The 23697-nt window shown below is 30.4% G+C and overlaps 4 protein-coding genes across 7 annotated transcripts; 3 read left to right on the top strand and 1 right to left on the bottom strand.

The window, feature by feature from the left end:
- The first annotated feature begins 10 nt into the window (after positions 1-10).
- Srpralpha (signal recognition particle receptor alpha) lies at positions 11-4911 on the top strand. Of its 2 annotated transcripts, XM_072893915.1 has the most exons (8): positions 11-248; positions 1047-1416; positions 1877-1918; positions 2332-2470; positions 2956-3094; positions 3307-3845; positions 4025-4439; positions 4706-4911. In XM_072893915.1, the coding sequence occupies exons 1-8, from the start codon at positions 132-134 to the stop codon at positions 4829-4831; spliced, it is 1887 nt and encodes a 628-aa protein (XP_072750016.1). In that variant the 5' UTR covers positions 11-131; the 3' UTR covers positions 4832-4911. The 2 variants fall into 2 exon arrangements, with proteins under 2 accessions (XP_072750016.1, XP_072750017.1); XM_072893916.1 differs by lacking the exon at positions 1877-1918.
- Positions 4912-6496: 1585 nt separating this feature from the next.
- Acf (ATP-dependent chromatin assembly factor large subunit) lies at positions 6497-16748 on the bottom strand. 3 transcript variants are annotated; one of them, XM_072893912.1, is made up of 14 exons: positions 16186-16748; positions 15118-15256; positions 14821-15035; positions 14528-14738; positions 14202-14443; positions 13443-14113; positions 12888-13364; positions 12283-12776; positions 11399-12178; positions 11108-11325; positions 10862-11037; positions 10592-10705; positions 9724-10075; positions 6497-9121 (listed from the first exon to the last, which is right to left on the bottom strand). In XM_072893912.1, exons 1-14 carry the CDS (start codon positions 16296-16298, stop codon positions 8959-8961), a joined length of 4365 nt encoding a protein of 1454 aa, XP_072750013.1. In that variant the 5' UTR covers positions 16299-16748; the 3' UTR covers positions 6497-8958. The 3 variants fall into 3 exon arrangements, with proteins under 3 accessions (XP_072750013.1, XP_072750012.1, XP_072750015.1); XM_072893911.1 differs by having other exon boundaries at positions 6497-9133; XM_072893914.1 differs by lacking the exon at positions 10592-10705 and having other exon boundaries at positions 6497-9133; positions 16186-16747.
- Roh (reduction of Rh1) lies at positions 7422-8313 on the top strand. The gene is made up of 2 exons (XM_072893917.1): positions 7422-7587; positions 7663-8313. Exons 1-2 carry the CDS (start codon positions 7422-7424, stop codon positions 7734-7736), a joined length of 240 nt encoding a protein of 79 aa, XP_072750018.1. The 3' UTR covers positions 7737-8313.
- Positions 16749-18309: 1561 nt separating the features above from the next.
- Nop56 (Nop56 ribonucleoprotein) lies at positions 18310-22964 on the top strand. The gene is made up of 3 exons (XM_072894046.1): positions 18310-18466; positions 19009-19574; positions 19666-22964. The coding sequence occupies exons 1-3, from the start codon at positions 18464-18466 to the stop codon at positions 20561-20563; spliced, it is 1467 nt and encodes a 488-aa protein (XP_072750147.1). The 5' UTR covers positions 18310-18463; the 3' UTR covers positions 20564-22964.
- The last annotated feature ends 733 nt before the right edge of the window (positions 22965-23697 follow it).

A 23697-nucleotide genomic window follows, 5' to 3' on the forward strand; every position in this document is an offset into this window, starting at 1 on the left:
TGATAATTCTGGATTTGACGTATGAGCGGAACGTATCCGATAGGTTAGGGTAGGGTTAGCTCGAGACGTTGTGTTGATTGCGTTCGGGGAACGTGGTTTTTTTTTCTTTTTCATTAAAATATAGCAAAATCATGCTCGATCTTTTCACGATATTCAGCAAAGGTGGCATAGTGCTCTGGTGTTTCCAGAGCACGTCTCAAATTTTTGCGCCCAGTGTCAATGCTCTGATAAGAAGTGTCATATTGCAGGCAAGTTTCAAAATGTGCATTTTTTCACGTCTCTTGACCTTTGACCTCGAAAGTTGCGGATTGTCGCATTTCTTCAATTTCTTCAAACTCACTTTGTAATTATTTAATTAGCTTCCTAAATATTTAAATTTAATTGTTCGAAATTTAATTATTTTGAAATATCAATCTTGCGGACTTCATCGGTTCTTTAACGTTTTCAAACAATTTGTTCAGTTTTCAACTTTTATATACAAAGTTTTCTAAGTAAAATAAGAAAGATAAATAATGTTGCAACACACGTATTAATTGTTTTAACACATAGATATTTAGTAGACTTTCTAAATATACTAAATGTACATAAAATAAGGATGCAAGATAGATTAAATGTACCATATGGTTGTACCATTGGAATTGTAAAAACTAATTGTCTCATAAAAGATTCATTATATTCGTACTTATAAAGCAAAAATTAAATTTAAGAAAAAAATAAATATATATATATTTATTATGTAAAGTAAATACTTTTGTTTATTTCTCTGTGAATAAACAAATTTATTTATTTTTTCTTTGATAATAATTTCTTAATCATAAAAGTTGAGACTTAATAATGATTCGATCCAATCTTATTAATAGTATATAAATTATTATCAATTATTAATATCTTTTAACTATTATCAATAGTAGATACTTTTAAGTTCAAAAAATAAACTAAATCACATTAAAAAATTAAATATTATATAAAATAAATATTTTTTTATATTTTATAGCAACTGACTAATATTTCTAAGAACTCAAGCCTTTTTTCAAATTTATTTTCAGGAACGTACAGGCAATCATAGCTTTGAACATGACTCCTTGCGACTGCAGTACAAGCTTGACAATGAGTTTGAATTGGTATTTGTGGTGGCGTATCAGAAGATATTACAATTATCTTATGTGGACAAATTCTTGAACGACATTCATCTAGAGTTTAGAGATCGATTTAAGAACGAGCTGGAGAGTTCAAATTGGTTCACCAATTTTGAGTTTGAACATGCTTATCTTCTAGTGCTCGAACGGGCTGAGCAATGGTCGCGCACACAGGCTAAAATACCAAAGCAAATGCGCACCTTTGACGAAAGTCAGAAATCTAAAAAGACTGTCGCTAGTATGATCGAGAAAAAAGATGATAAAGACGATAAAAAGCCAGGTACAGTCCTTTGGCTCTTTGGCAGTGTAGCAATTTATCAGAAGTTGGATACAATAATAATTGTAAATAGCTTACTTTTACTTTGAGAAAAAACAAACTTAAGTATAAAATTTGAATAATATAATTATAGGATAAATTTTTTTAAAGTTTAAAGATTGCAAAAATAAAATTTATACAATAAGAACAGTTTTATGAAAGAAGAAGTATAGTATAATAGATGTATTTTTTTTTATTTTTTTTTTAGAAATATGCTGATTTTATTTTATATATGATATGAAACAGTAAAAATAAATTTATGTAAGATTTAATCTATAAAATTACAAGTTAATATTGATTTAATACATTTCTTTTCAATCTGGATAACACTAATAAGAAACAGGTTTCTTCTGGCTAACATTAACAAAAAATGATTTTCTTCTGGCTAACACTAACAAAAAATGATTTTCTTCTTCGCTTCTAGGTAAACGGAAAAAGGCAATTAACTCTAATGGGAATTATCATTGTAAGTGGCATTTACTAAATCTTTGCATAATATATTGTTGCATGGGATGTGTGTAATATTTGCATGAACAATTTATACTTGAACACATTTATTGTACATTAAAAGATTATTTAAACATAATAAAAGATCTAAACAATTTTCTGATTTTTAAAATCAATATTAATGACAAATGATAAAGTTTTTGCGAATAGAGACTTTGTTATACATTTTTTACTTATTTTTTATTTATGTAAAATTATTCTTGGTTAATCATCATCAATAAACCATTTTATATAGTTGTAGATATTTCTTAATTAATTCATTTTTTACATGCAAGTATTTCAAATATAATTTTTGCCTTTTAAAAAAAAATATAGTTTAAAATTGTTTTTATCTAACATTTAAATTAAATGTTCTATACTTTGGTATCATAGCAAAAATTCAAGAACCTCCAAAGCAAAAATTGGATCAACAAGCAGAACATAATGGAGAACTTGATGAAGAAATTCTGATCGCCAATCGTATGAAACTTGCTCAGAAAATGACTGGTCAAAAGAAGAAAGCTGACAAACAGTAAATATTCTTTTCTTAATCTATTAGAAAGTAATTTTTTTTAAGTTATTCAAATTAGAAAAAAACAATAGTATAGTTCAATTGACACTCAAATATTTAATGCAATATTTAATGTAGAACTGATAAAAATAATTAATAAAGATTTATTTAGTTATAAATCTCTTCATTGTTCTCAACATATTTCATAATTGTAGATTTTAAAATTTGAATTTCTTGAGATAAAATATATATATATACATATATATATATATATATATACACACACAGATTAAACATGATAAATATTTATTATAAATGTGTCAGCTTTTTTTTTTCATCTTATAATTATTTTAATAAACATCTATATATGATTGTAATAAATATTTATATATTGTTTAAAAAAGATATTTTAAAAGTGCAAGTAAATGAATAAATTTACTATGTAATATAAAACTAACAGTTTGTTTAAATTACAATGTAATATATTATTGTAAATATTATATCAGGAAGAGTCCTAAACCTGAAAAAGCTGGCAAGAAACCACGCATTTGGGAATTAGGTGGAACAGCCAAGGACCTTGCTACATTGGAGCGAACAAAAGATAAACCTGAAGAGAGTGGCGATTATGTGGCAGCTGATACAGCTGTAATATTTTTTCTTTTTTCCTTTACATTTGTTTAATGTACAGTCGCAAAAAGTTTGTTCCTTACCTTCTATTATTAGTATAAGAGTCTTAAAACTGACTTTAAACAAAGAATCTATTATTAAAGTCATCTTTTTTTTTTTTTTTTTTTTTTTTTGAGACTTGTACACTAATTATAAGTTTTAATGTTTTAAATTATTATTACTTTTTTTAGCTAGTTGGACAGATGAAAGGTAGCATACGCGATCTCGAAGTGAACAGCGAATCCGAAGATAATTCCGATGAAGAGGAGGAGATAGAGCATTCCAAACTGCAAATGCAAAAGAAAAATACGAGTATGTTTTCCATGTTCAAGAGTTTGGTTGGCAGCAAATCTCTGAAACAGGAGGATATGCTACCGGTCTTGGAAAAACTGAAGGATCACCTAATCACCAAGAATGTTGCTGCCGACATCGCTCAGAAATTATGTGATTCTGTTGGCACGAAGCTAGAAGGAAAAGTACTTGGTACCTTCGATAGCGTGGCGAACACTATAAAGGCCACTCTAACGGACGCCTTGGTACAAATACTATCACCCAAAAGGAGAATTGATATTCTGCGAGATGCTATGGAAGCAAAGAAAAGTAATAGACCTTATGTCATGACTTTTTGTGGCGTGAATGGGGTTGGTAAATCGACGAATCTAGCGAAAATCTGTTTCTGGCTGATAGAAAACAATTTCCGCGTGTTAATTGCTGCATGTGATACGTTCAGGTAAATCAAAGTTATCCAAGTGTAACACATGTACTCTGCCCATTTCTATTTCTTGCGTGCAATCGTCTGTCTATTCCTCTCTGCCAATCTTAAAGCAGCTCTTTTAAAGATTACACGTGTAACGAATATATAATGCACAATTCCAATAGTTTAGTAGTAATAATAGTTTTATGTTTCAGAGCTGGAGCAGTTGAGCAACTAAGAACGCATATGCGGCATCTAAACGCCTTGCATCCACCAGAGAAGCACAAAAATCAGTTAATGGTGCAGTTATATGAAAAGGGTTATGGTAAAGACGCCGCAGGCATCGCCATGGAGGCAATTCGTTTTGCGAAGGATTCCAGGATCGATATAGTCCTAGTTGATACTGCTGGTAGAATGCAGGATAACGAACCATTGATGCGAGCCTTGGCAAAGTTGATAAAAGTGAACGAACCGGATTTGGTATTGTTCGTCGGAGAGGCTCTCGTCGGTAATGAAGCTGTTGATCAACTGGTGAAATTCAATCAGGCTTTAGCTGATTACAGTCAGTCCGCTAATCCTCACATTATCGATGGTATTGTGCTTACAAAATTTGATACAATTGATGATAAGGTAAGTTTTTTTTCCTATGTATAATCTCTATCATTTTTCTTGTGTCCTCTTAAAATTTCTTCAAGTTTTTTTAATATAGATACATAATTAAGAAATACTTTCTAAAATTCTGATATTTACCTTACGAAAATTATATTGCGTTAATATAAGTTTTATTATATATATATATATAATAATGAAGTATACATAAAACTGTTTTTTTCTACAAAATATTAATTTTCGTACAGCGTTTATCAATTTTTCACAGACATAAATATTATTTATAGGTGGGCGCGGCAATCACAATGACGTATATTACTGGCCAGCCTATTGTTTTTGTTGGAACTGGCCAAACTTACACCGATTTGAAGTCGTTGAATGCCAAAGCAGTAGTGCATGCTTTGATGAAATAAATGTTACAAAGGGAATTAATAAACCTCTAAAAACATTTTAACTGTAATATATGTGGATTATTAAAGTTTTGTTATATGTATTAAGTTACAACTGAATTTTACAATCAAATTTGCAATCATATTTTTTTTCATCGTGACCGAGTTTTGTCTATCCTTGATTTTAATTTCTTCATATTCAAATAATTTAATAGTCAAACTATTGGCAATTACATACAAAAACATAAAATATGAAAGAAAAAAAAATATCTGACAATGAATTTGATTTTAGTTTTAATGGCATCATTGGTTGCAAAAGATCATATGTATTTGTCAAAAATAGACGCAAAGACAGAATTTCTCACAGTTTCAAAATAATTTTTGTTTTACTGAAATATGAATGATCTGTATAGTGTGTCTATTGCGTTCCTGCATACATATACATTCTTATGTATGAATACGATATATCGGAATGCACGAAACAATATAGCGTAACTAATACAAAGTTCAAGCAATATTGTTCACCTTAATTTTACCTAAAGAAAAAAAATCCTGTTTCATTCATATCAGTTATTTTATCTATAATCGTATGGGTCGTACATACATATTTATTTTACAAATAATTATTATTTTTATTTGCTTATTTTTTTGATGTCTTAATATATAAATATAAAAAAAAGTTATACAAGAAAAGAGAAAACTAAAAGATATTTTTATCGGTATCATTCTAAAAAAGTATACATAAAATATATACGATTTATTTTGTACGAAATACGTCCATCTAATACGAATTATAACAGGATTTATAATGATTTGTATTGCATAATAATGTGTATCCTTTAAAGAAATTAATAAATTTTAACTTTTAGGATTTAAATTAATGACTGTGTTGAGCAGAAAAAACTGTTTTGTAAATTTTTCAATGCATCCATCTGTCAGGGTAAAAAAGTTATCTCCAATTACATGCTCTGGCAGAAGAGCATAGTTTATTATTATATATTTACCACAAGGACAATGTAAATAAAACTGAGGCAAGACTAAAAATGTGAAGTACGTCTAAAGAAATTTAAAAGTGAAAATCATTATCATATTACTTTGGATATCCTCCGGACACGTTTCTTCTGCTTCCAAATCACTGCTTCTATATTGCAACAATAACTTGCGTAATTTCTCATTGTTACTGTTCTTAGGTACTGTATCAGCTCAAGTGTAATGCATTGAGAGATGAATTCCGTTCGTAAAAATGAACAAACCACTTTCAAAAAAATCATAGAATGGCATATACTCGAGTAACATTTGTCCTTCGAACATTTTGCAGTGGCCCTTGTCAATCATATGCGACCTCGCTTTGTAATTGTTTTTCTATGAAAATTAAAAAAAAAATTTAGAGACGATTGATTAAAAATTGAATTTTAATTAAAATTTTTTTTAATATGTATAATTTATTTTCTTAATTTTTTTCTTCAAAAAATATATAAAGTTCATAAAATATAGAAATGTAATGAATTTCCAATAATTTTTGAAACAGATTTAAATAAATATAAGAAATTTGTTTTCTCTAAGGAGAGTTCATACTTGATTATATATATTTCTAGAAAATACATTAAATATAAGATACATTCCAAAACTTATTAAAAAAAATTTTTCAAAAATTTATTATATTATTATTAATTTCAAATATATTTGTACCATCGTAATTGTAGTTTATGCTCTTGCGAATTTTAATATTTTAAGAAATTAAATGAAATCTGCGACAGAGAAGCATATGATTTCCAAAATCACATCTTAATACAGCTACAAACAAACATTTGAGTCTTTGAGTTTGAATTTTTTCGAGAAAGTTCAAACTCGAACTTAAAGCCGCTTTTACATTGGTCGTATCGTAGCACATAAAGTCGGATTTACAATGCTGCAGTAAGCCTTAAAGAAGTAACTAATCATATTTGATTATTCTTCTCACGTTCAACTGTGATTGGTTAATTTCTTGTGGCATAAAGATTTAATAAGACTTGTAAGATTTCTTTATCCTGATTGGTCGATTGGTCAAACGCTTTGTGACTCTTCGAAGCATTTCTAGTGTCTTCTCGACCGCAGTCTACTCGTATGTGGTTCTGAAAATTTATCATAGAATATTATATAATTTTACTAAAGTTATCAGGCTCAAATATTGTGTAAATTCGTAAGTAATTTAAAAATATCATTAAACTAAAAGATAAAGAACCGCCAAATGTATATTAATTGTTTCGTTTAATATATTATTGCTGACGACAAATAACATTAAATTACCCTTCATTTATCTTCAAGGGTTAGAATTGTGACTGCTCGTACAAATCAACATTCTAAACTCTTTTTTTATCAGTGTGAATATTTTATTACATATATATTTGTTAAATCTCTACTCTCGTATTTTTTGTCTGCATATATAACAAAATTTTTTATATATTTTTGCAATTACAATAATCTACGTACAGCTGATATTATATTTGACTAGTCTATTTGCAATTTATTTGAAATTTTTGTTAATAATTAGCACAAATTTAATGTAATATTGCTGTTGTTACTTATATTATTAAATACATAACCAGTTGAAATTTGTTTGTTACAGACATTCAACATGTCTGAAGCCAAAACGTATCGACCTATGAAGTATCCATATACTATTTCCGCAAAGCTTGCTCAGTTTCCATTCAGATATTATATGCAGCACAGTTGGTTGTTTAAATATACAGTATTGGCTATAGGGATATCATTGCCAATATTTTACAAAATACAAAAACTATGTAAATATATTTTTTTTAAGTCAGATATTTGTTCAAATGGAACATATGTGTAACCTGTGTTATTACTATTTGCAGCATATTCAGAAGAGAATGTTAAGAAATGGGATAAAACCCATAGAGAAATGTTTGAAGGCACTGGTCATCATTAAAGTGGAAATATATTCGTTAGAAAAATGTATGTCAAAATGAGATATATGAGAGAAAAAAACCTCTATATAATCTTTGCATATAATTAGAAAAAAAAATTTAATCTTTCACCATATATGCGAAATAGTTTGCAGGAGGCAGAAAATATCGTTTTAAAAAGTTTATTTATGATTTATGTATTATCAAAATGATCATATAAAATATACATGATTAAAAAGAACCTTTTTTTATCTTCATTTTGTGATTGCTATACAATACACAATTGATATTTTGTACCACATTTTTGCATAATCTTATTTTGAAAGTATAAAACAAATATCGTAAAACAAAGTAATACATGGAATAAAATAAGTACCGTTGATGGAACAAAAAATTTTCATAAAATATAGGTAATATTGATATAACACAACTTTTAGTTTGACAATTACATAGAACACGCAGTACAAAAGTATCGAATTTTATTGTCTGGATCTACAAACAAATTTGTTAATGGCGTTTCATGTATTTTCTTGAAAACTGTAATCTATGATTAAATCTTGCATATAAATGATTTCGAGAAAATAAAATTATAAAGCTTAATTCATCATATACAGTTAATAATTTCCTTAATATAAAACTCGTGAAAAGTATGTGATGTGTGTGTGTATGTGTATGTGCAAGTGCATATGTGTGAATAACACTAAAATAATAAATAATTATCAATGTGAGAATCTATTGAGAATTTTTTCTTGTTTCTACATCTATAAAAAAATAAAATGAATAAAGCCAATGGAACTAATCAGCTGTATATGTCTATTGTAAAACTCTGTATATGTGCAATGCATCTAAAATTATACGTAGTGCAACTATGCACTTTTGCAAATAATACTGCATACATCTTTATTATAATTAGCCTCAAAAAACTGACTTTAGAGAGGAAAAAAATCTTTCATTAATTATTATATGTGGTTGATTTTGCAAAGTAATTTTCATTCAGTTGTACTATTCCATGAGTTGTAATTTCTCATTACTCACTGTGAAAAAAAGTATTTATAATTTATAAAATATCTTGAGCTACATACCGAATCTGTATACCGCTCGTGATTATCGGTACGTAAGTCCATATGCTAAATTCAAAATATATAAACTTTTTGAGCGGCATCAGATTTTCAAATCTCACGAGTATGCACTCTATACTAAAGTATATATATATATATATATATTTATGTAGATATCTTTTTTATTCTATCTCCTCTTCTGCGCTTCCCCATCGCTATCCGATGTACAATTTTCTTCAGCATCGTCAAATCTTGCCTTTTTAATCTTAGGTTCTTGGAAAAGTTCGTCGAAATTCAAGCCTAATTCCTTGCAGCGTTTTTCAAAGTACTTGCGTAATCGCGTACCTGCACTGTACACGTAACTATTTTTAACAAAACATAGTCTCGCTCTTTATATATGTATTCCCAAAATGGTTCGGAGGCCAAAGATTACTTCAAGATCAACACATAGCTAAGCCTTATCTGAGATATACTAAACAGATTACAGAATTAACGCAGTTCGTAAGCTTTGTAAATAAATGTAACAAAAGTTAATTCCTTTCACTAAATAATCGAGACAAATTTAACCACACTTAATCATCTAATTTATTATGTAGCTTAATTTGTGTAATGATAATTTTTGTTTTTATATAACTAACTTTATAACTAACAGTATGTATACATGCAGATTTATATTTGTGATATTCTATCAATTTTGAATCATACTTTAGAAATTACCTAGACATATACATTAAGCCATTAGTATATAAATGATATAAAAATTGATGTAGATATGCTAATTTATTCTTTTGTTGTTAGTAATAACAGTATAATGTTAATTTAAATATATATGTATGTGTGTAGCTATTGTTAATAGCAAGAAGTACATAAGTGAGTCCTACATATTAATTAAAATTGTAGTCTCTGGCATCCGAACTTGCATGAAATAGATAACAATAATATTGATACATACTTATAGACAGAACTATGCTCCTTGTTGTATAATCTGCAGTTTTCAAAAATCAACTGGCAATCACTGAAGAATTGATCTAGCGTCTCGTAATCGCCATTACCGAGTTTGTATTTGATCGTTCCAAAATCCATCGGATTAGAAATGATATCGTGATAATCTGGGACCTCGTCCTTCGTGACAGGTGACAAAAATGGCCATGAATCTCTATGATGCCTAATGTCGGTCAATAATTCTTGCAGTCTAGCCATGGATCCCTTTACTGAATTTTTATCTTCCTCGTGTTCAATTTCGGCGGCCCTTTTCGTCGCACGTCGCGTTTGCCTTGGTTCGGTATCATCCGATGTACTGCTATCTGTACATTTAAAAATCCTGTATTTAATTAATGCATATCACCTCTTATCTCAATCCAAAATGTTAAATTTACAAGTCTATGCTAAAAAATAAAAATTCTATTGATAGCTAACATGTTTATGATGAGTTAGCGATAGCAAGTTTTATTGTCAAGAAAATAAGATGTAAATCAAATATTTACATGTATAATAATGTATAAATGATACATAATGAATCCTATATTAGGGTCTGTGCATAAAAACTTCAATTTTAATAAGAGAAATATAAATTTTAAAAGATGGAAAATATTAATAATTAAATAAAATAAAATTATAGATTTGTAATAGCTTATTATTCATATATATCTCAAAATTTTTAATGCAAAATTATAAAAAATATCCAGATACATTAATGATGAACAGACCCATTACTCTTAACGTGCAGTGCTTTCAAAAAAAAAAAAGAGGATTAGCCATGAAAGGAAGATGCTGCACACAAATATATACACACAGTAAAAAGAGAGGGATACAATACAGACCATCCCAGTCTGTGGATTCTGTAGTGAGGAGGCTCTTGGCAAAGCCATGGATGCGAGAGCGTGCTGCTGCTGCGCACAGCCTCTCCTTGTCTCTTTCCCTTTCGCGCCCCCTCACTATCAACATAATTTTAACGCTAAGAAATTTTCTTATAAAATTCTTACCGCAACTTGTTTATCTCTCTATAATTTCAATAGGCAATAAGTGGAAAAATTTTGAGTTATAACAGAAGGAGAACAAGATTCTTAAAATCCTCGACACTTTTCCATTACCTTTTGTCGCGATCCTTCTTTTAGGCTTGCATTTAAAACACGACCATCTTCCCCTAGGAGCCCTCGTCAGTGGCGGTTCTACACATTCTAAGTGATAATGATTTGGACATGTGTCGCAGGAGATCAGTTTTCCACCACTTTTACATGATGCACATAAGTTTTCTACTCGTACGCTTCTGAAAAGGGCAATCAAAAACAAGTGAAAAGCTTAAAAACAAATTTTAATATTAAAAAAAAATAACTTACACATCTTCCTCGCTGTCTTCGTCGTCTTGATCGTCTTCTTGATCATTCTCATCGTCGCTGTGAGGTATGCGCTTCGCGCGATTGTGTCGCGTCTCTTTGGTTAGTATTACTTCGTCCTCGATCTCATCCTCGAATCTTTTCCGCTTTTGAGCTTTTTCCTTGAGTTTTACCTCTGGCGGTCTGCACCCTGTACAAAACCAATCTCCTGCCGGTACAGCCTAAATAAATAACGAATTGATAAACGAGAAATCAATCTATCTAATCAGACAATATAAATTATTAATTAATTACATTAAGTTTCGGTTTTAGACAATAGAGATGATGTCCTCTGTTGCATCCGTCACAAAGCAACATGTTCTCCGCGTCTCTACGCCTTCGACATATACGACATTGGGCGTTCAACGCGCTTCTGTCCCACGCGACACTATTGTGCAAAGTACTTAAATGAACGAACAACTGAGACCAATTGGTCGACGCTATCAACGACTGTTCCCATCTCTCCCGAACTTCTTCACCCGACCATTTCTTGTCCTTCTGATCGGGCCCAAGTGGTCTCTGCAAGTATCTCTGTTCTATAGCATGGGACAACTGCAAAATAGCGCAAGCCATCTGCTTGATAGCCATTTGTTGCCTTTGATCGATCGCCATTTCATCTTCGCTGGGTAAATCTAAGTACATTCCTGGATCTCTGTAAGTCTTTATGCTAATACTTCCGACCTCGGAATCGGGAGTACCGGGTCTACTGTGTTTAGATTCGTTCTTTATCTTGTCTATCAATGTATTAGAGGGTGATATATCTATGTCTATCTCACTACCGGCACACATTAGTTTATCACATTGTTTGTCATAATTTTTCTGATTGATTGCATTTCTCCAAACAGCACGATCGATAATCTTAAGAAATCCTAAACAACCTGCATTAATTTTGTCTTCAAAGTCTAAAATATGATCTCTCAACGTCATTTCCATTACATCATCAATCACCACATCGGCAGGAAAATTCAAATTCGCGTTTTCATATTTATTCTTTTTAGTTGTCTTATTGACTTGTCCTTTATTGGTCTCTGAAAACTATGCGTAAAAACTCTACTTATTTTTTATCTTTTAATCGCATGTAATTATACAGCATGAAAATAGATAGGTATACTTAATGAATTATACAAAAATATACTTACAGTCTCAGGATTTAATTTATATTTAGGACAGTCGTTGATAACAAGGAGCAAATTATCCATCTCTTGCAAAAGATTATTTCTAAGTTCACTCTCCCTGACACCTCTAGTGCTCAAATTATCTATTAACGCTTGTATATCTTCCTGATTTCCATAGAAACTCCAGGTAACCTGCGATCTCTTACAATGAACAGGACAGTCTTTATCTCCTGTACACAACACTAAACTCTTTTTAATGTTAGTGAGATCTTGTTTAAATTCTTTTCGAATATTTGTTTCCTTGCGTGGCGACTTAACCCCGTTTTTATCCAAGGATAAAAGTTTCTTAGGCGATTTTTTTGATTTTTTGAAACTGTTCTCTTTGTCGCTGAACTCATCCTCAAATTTATTTTTTAGATATGCGTACGTTGCCTCTTTATCTTGCAATTCTGGATGGTGTGGAGTGCCCTCAGGAAGACAGCTTCCAGGCCAGCGTTCATCATTTTCTACAAATAATCCTACAAAAAGAAAAGTCGATAATCAATGAAGGAAATTTAATTCTTTTAGTTTTTAATTTGTTATTTAACTTTCATTTAACATTTTATGGAAATAAGTATTTAGAAACGCACCTGATATAGATATAAATCTCCAATATCTTCGATGAGCTCTATCAGAACCTAGGTAAAGCATCATCTTGTCGTCTCTCGATGCTTGCTGCAATTCTTTCAGTTTGTTTTCATATTCTTCCTTTTTCTTTTCTTCCTCATAATTGCCACGCGTTATCTTTTTTAATTTTGGCTCTTCTTCCTCGACTTTTCCTTCTTTCTCGCGTTCTCGCATCTTTTCTTTTTCTTCCTTCTCCTTTTTTTGTTCAGCAAGTAGAAACAACTTTAATTCTCTCCTTGCTTGATGTAATTTATCATATCGCTCTTCAATTGCGTCACGTATTGATGCAAAAGTAAGCAACTGATTAATCAGACATGTGACAATCTTTATTTTGTCATCTAAATCAAGTTCGCAGACATTTCGATGACCTAATAATCGCAAAATGTAACTATCATTCATTCTCAAAAGAAGCGCTGGTTCGTCAAAATTTGTATAGCCACCTACAACAGATAATATATGTTATAAAAAGTAAAAACATTTAAAATAAATTAAACATTACATCTTATAAATATACACACCCTTTTGAGAATACCGCCATTTAGAAGCCGCTTCGCTTATACGTCCTCCAGAACTTAATAAATGTTGTCTCAAAATTTCGCTCAAAGTTATGTGATCTAATGTAAGTTCTGAGAGTTTGCATCCCTGATAAGTTGGACACCATCTAGAGGCCATTGTAGCAAGTTTTACAGCCTTTGCCATTGGTGATACACCTTCATAAAAACTAATATCATCTAAAGTAGATGCTTGAGCATCAATTTCATTATCTTCTCCTGCTTGATATTTAAATATATTTGATAATAATAGTTGTAACAAATCACTCCAAGGACCAGACGCTTCTTTGGTCATTAATGTTTTTTCCAATAATTCGAAATTAAAGCCTCCCGGAAAATATACTGGCACGTCTAATTCTTCATTAAAAAATTCAAGAAATTCCGATATCATTATAAAATCTCCAAATTTTTCGTTTGGTATGTTACATTTAATAACAGTAGGTTCAGGAAGGGGACAAAGATCCTCGCATTCGAGATCTTCTCTTGGTTTGTTCCACTGCTTCATGTACGCGGCCAAAGCTGCTAACTTTTGTTTTTTCTCTTTCTTATGCTCACTTTTAAGCGCTCTTTCTTCTTTACGTTTTGCTTTCTCCTCCAAAGCTTTTGCTTTAAGTTCTTCTTTAAATTTACCATTCATTCTATTGAAAAACATTAAAAAAAATTTTTTTTTTAATATTAGATAGACAGAAGTCTTTTAAAACAAATTCTATGAATAATAGCTTTTACCTTGGTTTTCGAAATTTTTTCATTGCACCAGTGTCATTTGCTTTTTTACCATCGCCAACTTTTTTCAGATCCGTTTTTTCGAATGATTTTTGTTTCGATACATCTGAGGTAAGAAATTTATCCATGGATTCTTGTTTCTGTTTGACAGATTTTTTCACACGTACTGTAAAATCTGGGAGTGTGCCAGCAAAAATAGTATCAAAACGTACTTTGTTAATTCCATATTTTTCTAAAACACTTTCCTACAATAATGAAATGAAAATTACATGTTACAAAGACATATAAACGTTTCCAGACAATTATTTAATATTGTGTTTAATATTAACCTTGACAACCCATATACCACTATTATTTTGTTCACAGAGTTGTCGAAGGAATATCTTATTACGCTCCCTACTATAATGTTGTTTTTGTCTTCTGACTTGAGATGCTTCTACTATCATGAGTTGGCTGACATCAGAATCTCCAGAATCTAATTGTTCTACCTCATAACGAAATAATTTTGCCGGTGGATGATAATACTGTTCTTGTAGATTCCTGAAATATTCAGTAACAAAGCCAAAAAATTAATAGTGTATAAAATAATTTGATAAATTAGATTATATATATGTATACTTACCTGCCATTTTCATTCATGTATGCTTTGATTTGTGATTCTGTAGGTACAATAACTTGAAGAACATGACAATCACACCAATTGTCTTCAGTAAAGCTAGCCTCTACCATTTCTCCCACAAAATAACGATCTCTTGCAAATTGGAAAACATCTTCGATCATCTCATTAAAAGAAGATCTATTTGTTTTACTAGCAAGATATAGTATAGGAATTCGTAACTGAAAAATACAAAGTAATAATTTATAAGCATACCATCAATGCTAATTCAGCACAGAATATACAAAATTACAATATTAATACCTCCATTGGAAACTCTTTCAAGCTCTTCTTTGCATTTTCTTCGCATTGTAAAGCTTCTTCAAACGTCATATTAGTTCTGCCTGTGATACTGCACGACCATATAAGGGAGTTGCACAAGATAATTCGCTCGCAAAATTCACTGTAATAGAATTTATATATATTATACATTGTAACATAGTACACGTAAGAAAAATCTTTTAAATATTTATTTTTTATTTTAAATTTTAATTTATTAATTAAAAAGATTTTTATAATAAAAAATATAAATTTAGAAAAAAAGATAAACTTAATAATTTACAAAAAAAAGATGAAAAAATTTAAATATTTATAAAAAATTTAAATATTTATAAATGTAGGTTAATTAAGTAAAGAATATAGTTATTAAATAATTTATTTATATATATTTAACAAAAAAATCTCTATTATAATAATTTTATTAATGCAATAAAAAACTATTCCAATTATGTTTTAAAATGTAATAATATGATAACTTAAGGTTTTTTTTAACCATTACTGTTACTTTTAAAGAAAAAATTCTAAAATAGTTTTTATAACAATGAAAAAGGTTTATTTATCTAGTGTGACAGGACATAAAAATTTCACCTAAGTTTTTATTTTTTATCTAATGTTTATAGACATACAGATGATGTAAGATACTTCTCAACTAGGTGACAATAGATTTTCATTTCTTTTTTTCAAAGGAACAAAATGATAAAATAAGACATATGATAATTGCTATCTTAAATAAAATTAAAAAACTTATTTTCGATAAGGCATCAACAGACTTTTCAACATAATCAACATAAATTTCGTTAGAAACAATCAAATCCTTTCAATTGGATTATCATCTATACTAGGTGCTATAATCCAAGAGTTGATTCCTATGTAAGTATATCTAATTTTTACGCAGCACAATAGGGCAAGAGAGCTCGCGATAAATAAATACATTATATCATAACAATACGATACGATCTATCATGTACCGTTAGCACGGTAGCGCAAGATCGTCCCGCGCAAATATCGGCGAGATTAATGAGATCGTATGGAGAATTCCGCGGAGGTACTTACTTGTAGTTCTTGAATATCTCGTTCGTAACCTCGCAATGATACACCTCGTCGTCGTCCCGAAAGTCGGAGGAGACGTAGAGCCGCTGGAACGGCTGTTTGCGTAGCAGCGGCATCGCGACCACCTTCCCCACGCGCCACGACTTCCCCGTCAGCCGAGGAGCTCGATCGCACAGCCGAACGGAATCCGGATCGTAGAGCGAAGGAGAAGATCGAATAAATATACTCTGCGGAAAAGACACACGCGCGAACGAGGTGAGACGCGCGCCAAGTAGCACGCGCGGTACGTACACCTATTCGGTGGAGAATAGTACGCTCGTCTCGTGCACACGGTCTCGCCAATCAACGCGCGCGCACAAAACCTAACCGGAGACCGGGAGGGGGAGGGGGGGAGAGGAAGCTCGCCAACGTCAAACCGCGAGCCTCGCCGACGCTGCCGATCGGCAATTCCGCGTCATTTCGCGTAACTTCGCCACGACGATCTCGCGAGGAGACGCGTAAATATCACAAACCGCCGCACACGACATACAACGTTCGATGCGTATATATCTTCACACCTGCCACTCGCCCTATATATATATATATATATATATGTATACACAATGAATGTAGTACATGCAGGGTCGGAATCATGGCGAAATTCGATTGCGCTACGAGTTGTTGCCAACTTGACATTTTGCGCGCGGATCTGCCGCTGGCAAATGCCAATTGCTGGACAAGAGGACAAAGAATATTCGCACGATCTTGTCCTTTTTATAATTCAATCCGATTATTAATTAATGTATTTATTTAAGGCACAATGAAATTTATTCAAACAGGCGGAATAAAATGTGTAAAATTGCTTATTACAATGTTCGTGTAAATCGTTCACATGTACGTGTTTTCACGCAAAATGCATCGTAGATTATTGCAACACAGTCTTTGTAAAGATTGATGACACATAATAATCAGAGGATAATCTTACCTTGTTTTTATAGCCACAATATGATGATACAGACTGATAAAAATTTACAAAGAAGTCTCTCTCTCTCTCTCTCTCTTTCAAGTCCAGATTTACGAGTAAGAATATTTTTGAAAGATGCGTGTATTATGTGTCAATTTTAATGTGCAATCATTTACGAAGATACGTGATGTGAAATGATAGACAACGAAAGGATTATATGTATATCGTTGCTCAGACGAATGTCAACTGAAAAAACGCGGGCGATCAACATCAACTGTCATATCAGAGAGAAGCGTGAGAGGTGAGAGGAACCATGCCGTCGTTTTTCTTACGCTTTTTCCCTGCGGTACAGTGGCGCTAACTGGATCGATTTTAGAGCCGATGGAACTACATGGCTGGATCGACTTTCCATCACGATCCGTCACGATAAAACGAACGATTGGTTCGTGTCCGTGCTAGATCTATAATTGTGGATGTCAAAAGTACGAAAGATATTAGATTTATTAATATGTTTTATTACATATTATTAACTGCGCGTGATCTTTTTCCATTTTAGCATATATTATGGTGATTTTTCAGGAATTATTAGCAAAAGAATATGATATCTGTAAGAAGCTTGGTGCTAAAAAAATATATATTTTGTAGATATGTATATACATCATTCTATATTACAAATGCGCGAGATTCGATGTACAGTAGTTCCTCATGCTTGATATATTCTCATTCATAATATTCTTATCTCTCTCTTTTATAAATCTGAAAAATTAGGCAGAAATACATGACTGAAAAAAAATAGAATGTATCATAATTCGCAAGAATTACATTGCGCTATTTCAGAGCGAAAAATTAATTTAAAAGTCCTGAATTATTATTTTTTTTTTTCTAAATAATACTTAACACAAAAAAGAAATTATTAAATTAAGATTACCCACACATACAATAAAAAAATTCTGAGACAGGTGCAATGTAACATACTTTTTTTTGCTTTCTGTTTTAGGAATGTCAAAATTAATATATTCAATGTAATTATTCACTCAAAGAGAGAGAATCAATATCAATGGTCTTTAAAATAATCAATACGCAAATATTTCAGTTCGATATCAACCTCTGCAAAATATATAAATTGTTTTGAATAACAGGAAGTTTATTACTCACATGCCTACGCCATCTGTGCTTACTATTTACACTTCACATCCGTTTAATCCGTTACACCGTTACACATGGACGATGAACGATGAATGAAAAGTTTTATCGAGCTTGGTTATAAGCTTTGCCAAAAATAAAATAAAAACTTCTTTTTAAAAATTGTGAAATACAAAGATATAGAATTATTGCAAGATGGTGAGTGATAACTTTCATATTATATAATGATTTAATAAATCGTTTCAAAGTATAATTTCCAACACGTTTGGTAAACTAGAACAACGTGTCGATGCATAAGCATGTGGTAATTCGGTAAATTTTATTACTGAAGTATAAATTTTACATACATTCGTAGTATTCAGGCCTAAAATTGAGATATATGTCAGATTGTAATTTTTGTTATATTTTGAGATATTATTCCACAAATGCAATTGTGATTTACGAATCTTGATCCTAACCTTAAATCGGAATGAACAGGTTTTATTGTGCGTGTATATGTGTAACATTTATTTATTAATTAATTTTATTCACTTATTTATTAATTCTCTAAAGAAGAAAGACAATAATAAAATAATGTTAAAAACAAAAATGATGGAAAAATAACAATAAAAATCGCAATAATGTTAAATTATAATTTGCGAGATATTAAAATTAAAACAAACTCTCTAGTATTAATATTGGCATATAGAAATAAAAGATAAAAAATATAAAATAATAAATGTCAATTGTTCACTTTACAGACAAAACTCTATATTCTGTTTGAACATGCCACAGGGTATGCCCTGTTTCGTGTTATAGAATTTGAAGAGATTGGAATGTTGTTGCCTCAAGTAGAGCAGTCATTAACAGATCTATCACGTTTTCGTAAAATTGTGAGCCTTGCTGGATTTGCTCCTTTCAAGTCAGGACTGTCTGCTCTCGAAAATATCAACAATATTTCCGAAGGAATTGTCTCAGAACACTTGAAGCTCTTTTTAGATTCTTCTTCCAATGAGCTCAGCAAGGATACTATCCTAGGTGTTGCTGACCCTAAACTCGGTGCTAATATCACTGAAACTTTAGATATAAAATGCGATCACCTCAATGCTGTTCCTGAAATCATTAGAGGAATAAGATATCATTTTGATAATCTGATGAAAGGCTTCACTGCTAAAGATTCAACAGATGCCCAAAAGGGTCTTGGACATAGTTATTCGAGAGCCAAAGTTAAATTCAATGTGAATCGAGTAGATAACATGATCATACAGAGCATAACTTTACTGGATCAATTAGACAAAGATATTAATACTTTCAGCATGCGTATACGGTACGTATAGTATATAGTTTTAATTTTGAATATACATATATTGGAAATAAGTAATTTTGAAAAATAATTTTGATTTTTGTTTTGATTACAGTGAATGGTATAGCTATCACTTCCCAGAACTTGCAAAGATAGTTCCAGAGAATTATATGTATGCCAAGGTAGCACGAGTGATACAAAACAGGAAAGAATTAACAGATGACAAAGTGGTTGCGTTAGAAGAAATTGTTATGGATAGCGCTAAAGCAAAGGCCATTGTCAATGCAGCCAAATCATCGATGGGAATGGATATAAATGAGACCGATTTAAGGAATGTTCAACAGTTTGCTAAACGTGTTGTCGCATTAGTAAACTATAGAAAGAAGATGTCTGAGTATTTATCATCGAAAATGGCAGGAGTGGCACCAAATTTAGCTACTTTAATTGGAGATCAAGTTGGCGCTAGATTAATAGCACACGCCGGATCACTTACTAATTTAGCAAAGGCTCCGGCTTCTACTGTCCAGATATTGGGAGCAGAAAAAGCGTTATTCAGAGCATTAAAAAGCCGTGGTAAAGCAAATACTCCGAAATACGGACTTTTGTTCCATTCTACATTTATCGGGCGTGCTGGTACTAAAAATAGAGGTCGAATCGCAAGATATCTAGCAAATAAATGCTCCATTGCTTCTAGAATTGATTGTTTCACTGAAACGCCATTGAAAATATTTGGTGAGAAATTACGACAGCAAGTAGAAGACAGATTAGTGTATTTCACGACTGGCAAGGAGCCAAAGAAAAATTTAGACGTGATGAGAGAAGCACTGGAAGAAACGGCACATATGTTAGCTACTATGGAAAAAGAGAGAAAAGAAAAAAAGAAAAAGAGGAAAAGTGAAGTGCTCGAAAACGGCCAAGAAAATGGACATATTGAAAACGGCCAAGTAGAAATGAATACATCTGTACAGAAAAAGAAGAAGAAGAAAAAATCGAAACAAGTTGCTGATGAATAGAAATTTCTCTTCTATATATATATATGACTAAAATTGAGATAAGGTCAATACATGTTTTTATAAACTTGTTTGAAAATATTTTTAGATTTTTATTTTATACAGAAAACTAATTAATTTTCTGTAAAATTTCTTTGTATTCTCGGTCTTTCATTTACATCATATTATGCTATCAAGCAAGAAATTGAATACTTTTCTCAGAAAATACAAAGAAAACAATATTTTTTTATATGTCCTTATATTTAATGTTTAGCACTTACGAATTCTGTATTCTTCACAAATTTATGCATAATAAACAATTTTCATGTCTTAATATATGAGTCTGTAGAGAATACAGAATGCTCAATAATAAAGAATAAATACAGATAATTTTTTTAAAGATCCTATTTCCTTGTAGTATAAAATTTATTTGGACATATTTGACAAGAAAAAAATTTACATTTCTTGCTTTTTTGATGTCAATATGTGAATCACTATGGATGCAAGAAGGAAATAAAAACTTAAAATTATATCTGTGTGTTATTTAGCATTAACTAATTGTGTATCCTCTACATTCATGTGTACTATAAATATTCTGCTGGGTCTTTTTATATCATAAAACGCAATTATATGAAAAATATATTTTTGTTAAACGATTTTCAAAGATACAGCATTATTTTTTTATATTAACGAAAATATATATATGGATCTGCAAGGATACTATATATATGAAATTGCATAAAGTTAATTATTAGTCATAAATTAATATACAACAAATAAATAATTTGAGTAATTGACCAATTGTATAATATACCTACAGAATAATAAAATAACAAAACGAGAGACAAAAATATAGTAAATAAAGAAATTTTATTATTCCGATTCGTTGTTTTTATGAAAATGAATAGGAATGGGAAGAAAGTAATTAGATTAATAAGAGGGTAATTATACTAATAAAAATAAATGATGCTACATTAATATTCATGTTAACACCAGCACCAATTACCATTTAATAACGATATCTATATATATATAAAGTAGATATATAAATATCTAAACAATAATTACAATAAAATTATTAGGTCTAGCCAAGTCTCAGAGTCTCAAAAATCAACAACTGAGCGCTATTTATTTAAATATCGGACCGCATATAAATACTCTAAGCAATGTATTACTTTGCTATGATTCACATTGGAGAATATTTATAATATAAATGCTTGTTGATCAAATACAAATTTAAAATGTTATGTACCAGATTATATGTATTTTATACGCGCGATTAATATTGATATGTATCAGTATAAGTATAAAACATGAATTTCCAAATATTTATTACATAGTAAGATATATTTGTTGATTAAAATATACAGATATATTAAAGGGCCTCTCATTTCTCATAGCCAAATTTTAGCCGTATCTTCATTTTTCCAAGTTTTTTTTTTCTAATATTTTGAAATAACACAATTCGTAACAGTAGTCATATAAAATAAACACAGATCACATTAGATTCACTATAAAATAAGAATCTAAGGAAAATTTGTATTGTCTTCGTTCAATCAGTCTAACATAAACAATATTATCGCGCGTAAATAAGATAATAAAGAACAATAACATAATTGTTGCGCAAAGTATTGAAAATTCAACTACAAGAAAATCAATTTTAATAGGTGCGATGTCGCGCGAATTGTGTTAACTTTGAGTTTTATAAAGGGTTTTATAACACTAAACTGTACATATATACCCCTGTATAACACTTTGTTATATTAATATAATCGGCTGATGATCCTCTATTTTGTGTTGAATTGACTAAAAAAAAAAAAAAAAAAAAAAAAGACGCGTCTCTTTTTATATATTTATACAATATATTTTCACATTTGAAAAATATATCCCTGTCTATATGTTAAACATTTCGCCTTATATAAAATGCTCAAGTAATGGAAAATGTAAAGGACCACTCGCCTTTACATAGTTCAGTCTCTGGTACTCGCGCGAAAGCTCCTTTCTCTTTCTCTCTCTCTCTCTTTCTTTGATTAGAGAATATGATTTCTTTGAGCTAACTTTACAGAGCAAAATTAAACAATTGGATAACTATTCGACGTGATGTTTTTCTTTGTAATTACAGAATGGCTTCTATGAATTGCTTCTGGGATCTAATTTTGTGATATAATACTACATATGTAATTTTGTAAGAGAATATATTCATGTATATAATATTTAACTTTGCCACTGAGCTTGAAATAATTTCAACAATTTTTGTATATGTATGAGAAATTATGAAATAAATATCTTTCTATTTTTCAATATTATATGTACAATAAATAATTCAGATAGTCTAAATTTTTTTACCATATCATCATCATAATTTCTGCGACAAGTATTTCAATATCATGTAGCAAAGATAAACTATATAATCTAAAAAGAATGATTGTGATGTGTAAACACGTGATTATATGTATAACACAATAATGTAGTATTGATTACTGCTTATAATTAATTACGATGTGATAATAATTCAATAAACATTTACGTCGAAGGATATGCATTTCATTGTTAGTAAGTAATATAATCAAATGCTAATGCTTCACTGCTTGATTTACGATAATCATGTAATATCATGTAGTATATAGTGATAATTTCTTTTAATTTACGCAATTAGCGAATCTTTAAACAATTTACAATGGATCACATATGTAATAATAATGAATCGAGCGAAAGTTTTCTCACGTTGATTTTGTGCATAGATTCAAAAAATTCAATATTACTATAAAATAAACGCTAAAAATATCAATTTTTATCTACAACCCTTTTTACGAGAAAGAGCATCTCAATAATTGTAGTTTCTCCTGCCATAATAACAAAGAAGGAAGCACTTATTAATAATATCATCTAATGATTCATTCTTTCTCTTCGCATAATTTCTATATCAGCTGCCAAAATGTCATTATACACGTCTTTAAAAGACTGCCACAATTGTATCTTTCTTAGTTATTATTATAAAAGCATCAACATTACCATCCATGGCGTTCATGTTTCCAGACAATGTACATGATAAGTGAATGCAACTAATTAGATTATGCTCTTTTTTTTCTTCGAGTATGTATATATATTTTTTTATCATACATGTCTATATAATAAGGCATAATCCCGATTCCTCCAAA

The sequence above is a fragment of the Anoplolepis gracilipes genome, chromosome 6 (assembly GCF_047496725.1).
Source record: "Anoplolepis gracilipes chromosome 6, ASM4749672v1, whole genome shotgun sequence".
NCBI lineage: Eukaryota > Metazoa > Arthropoda > Insecta > Hymenoptera > Formicidae > Anoplolepis > Anoplolepis gracilipes.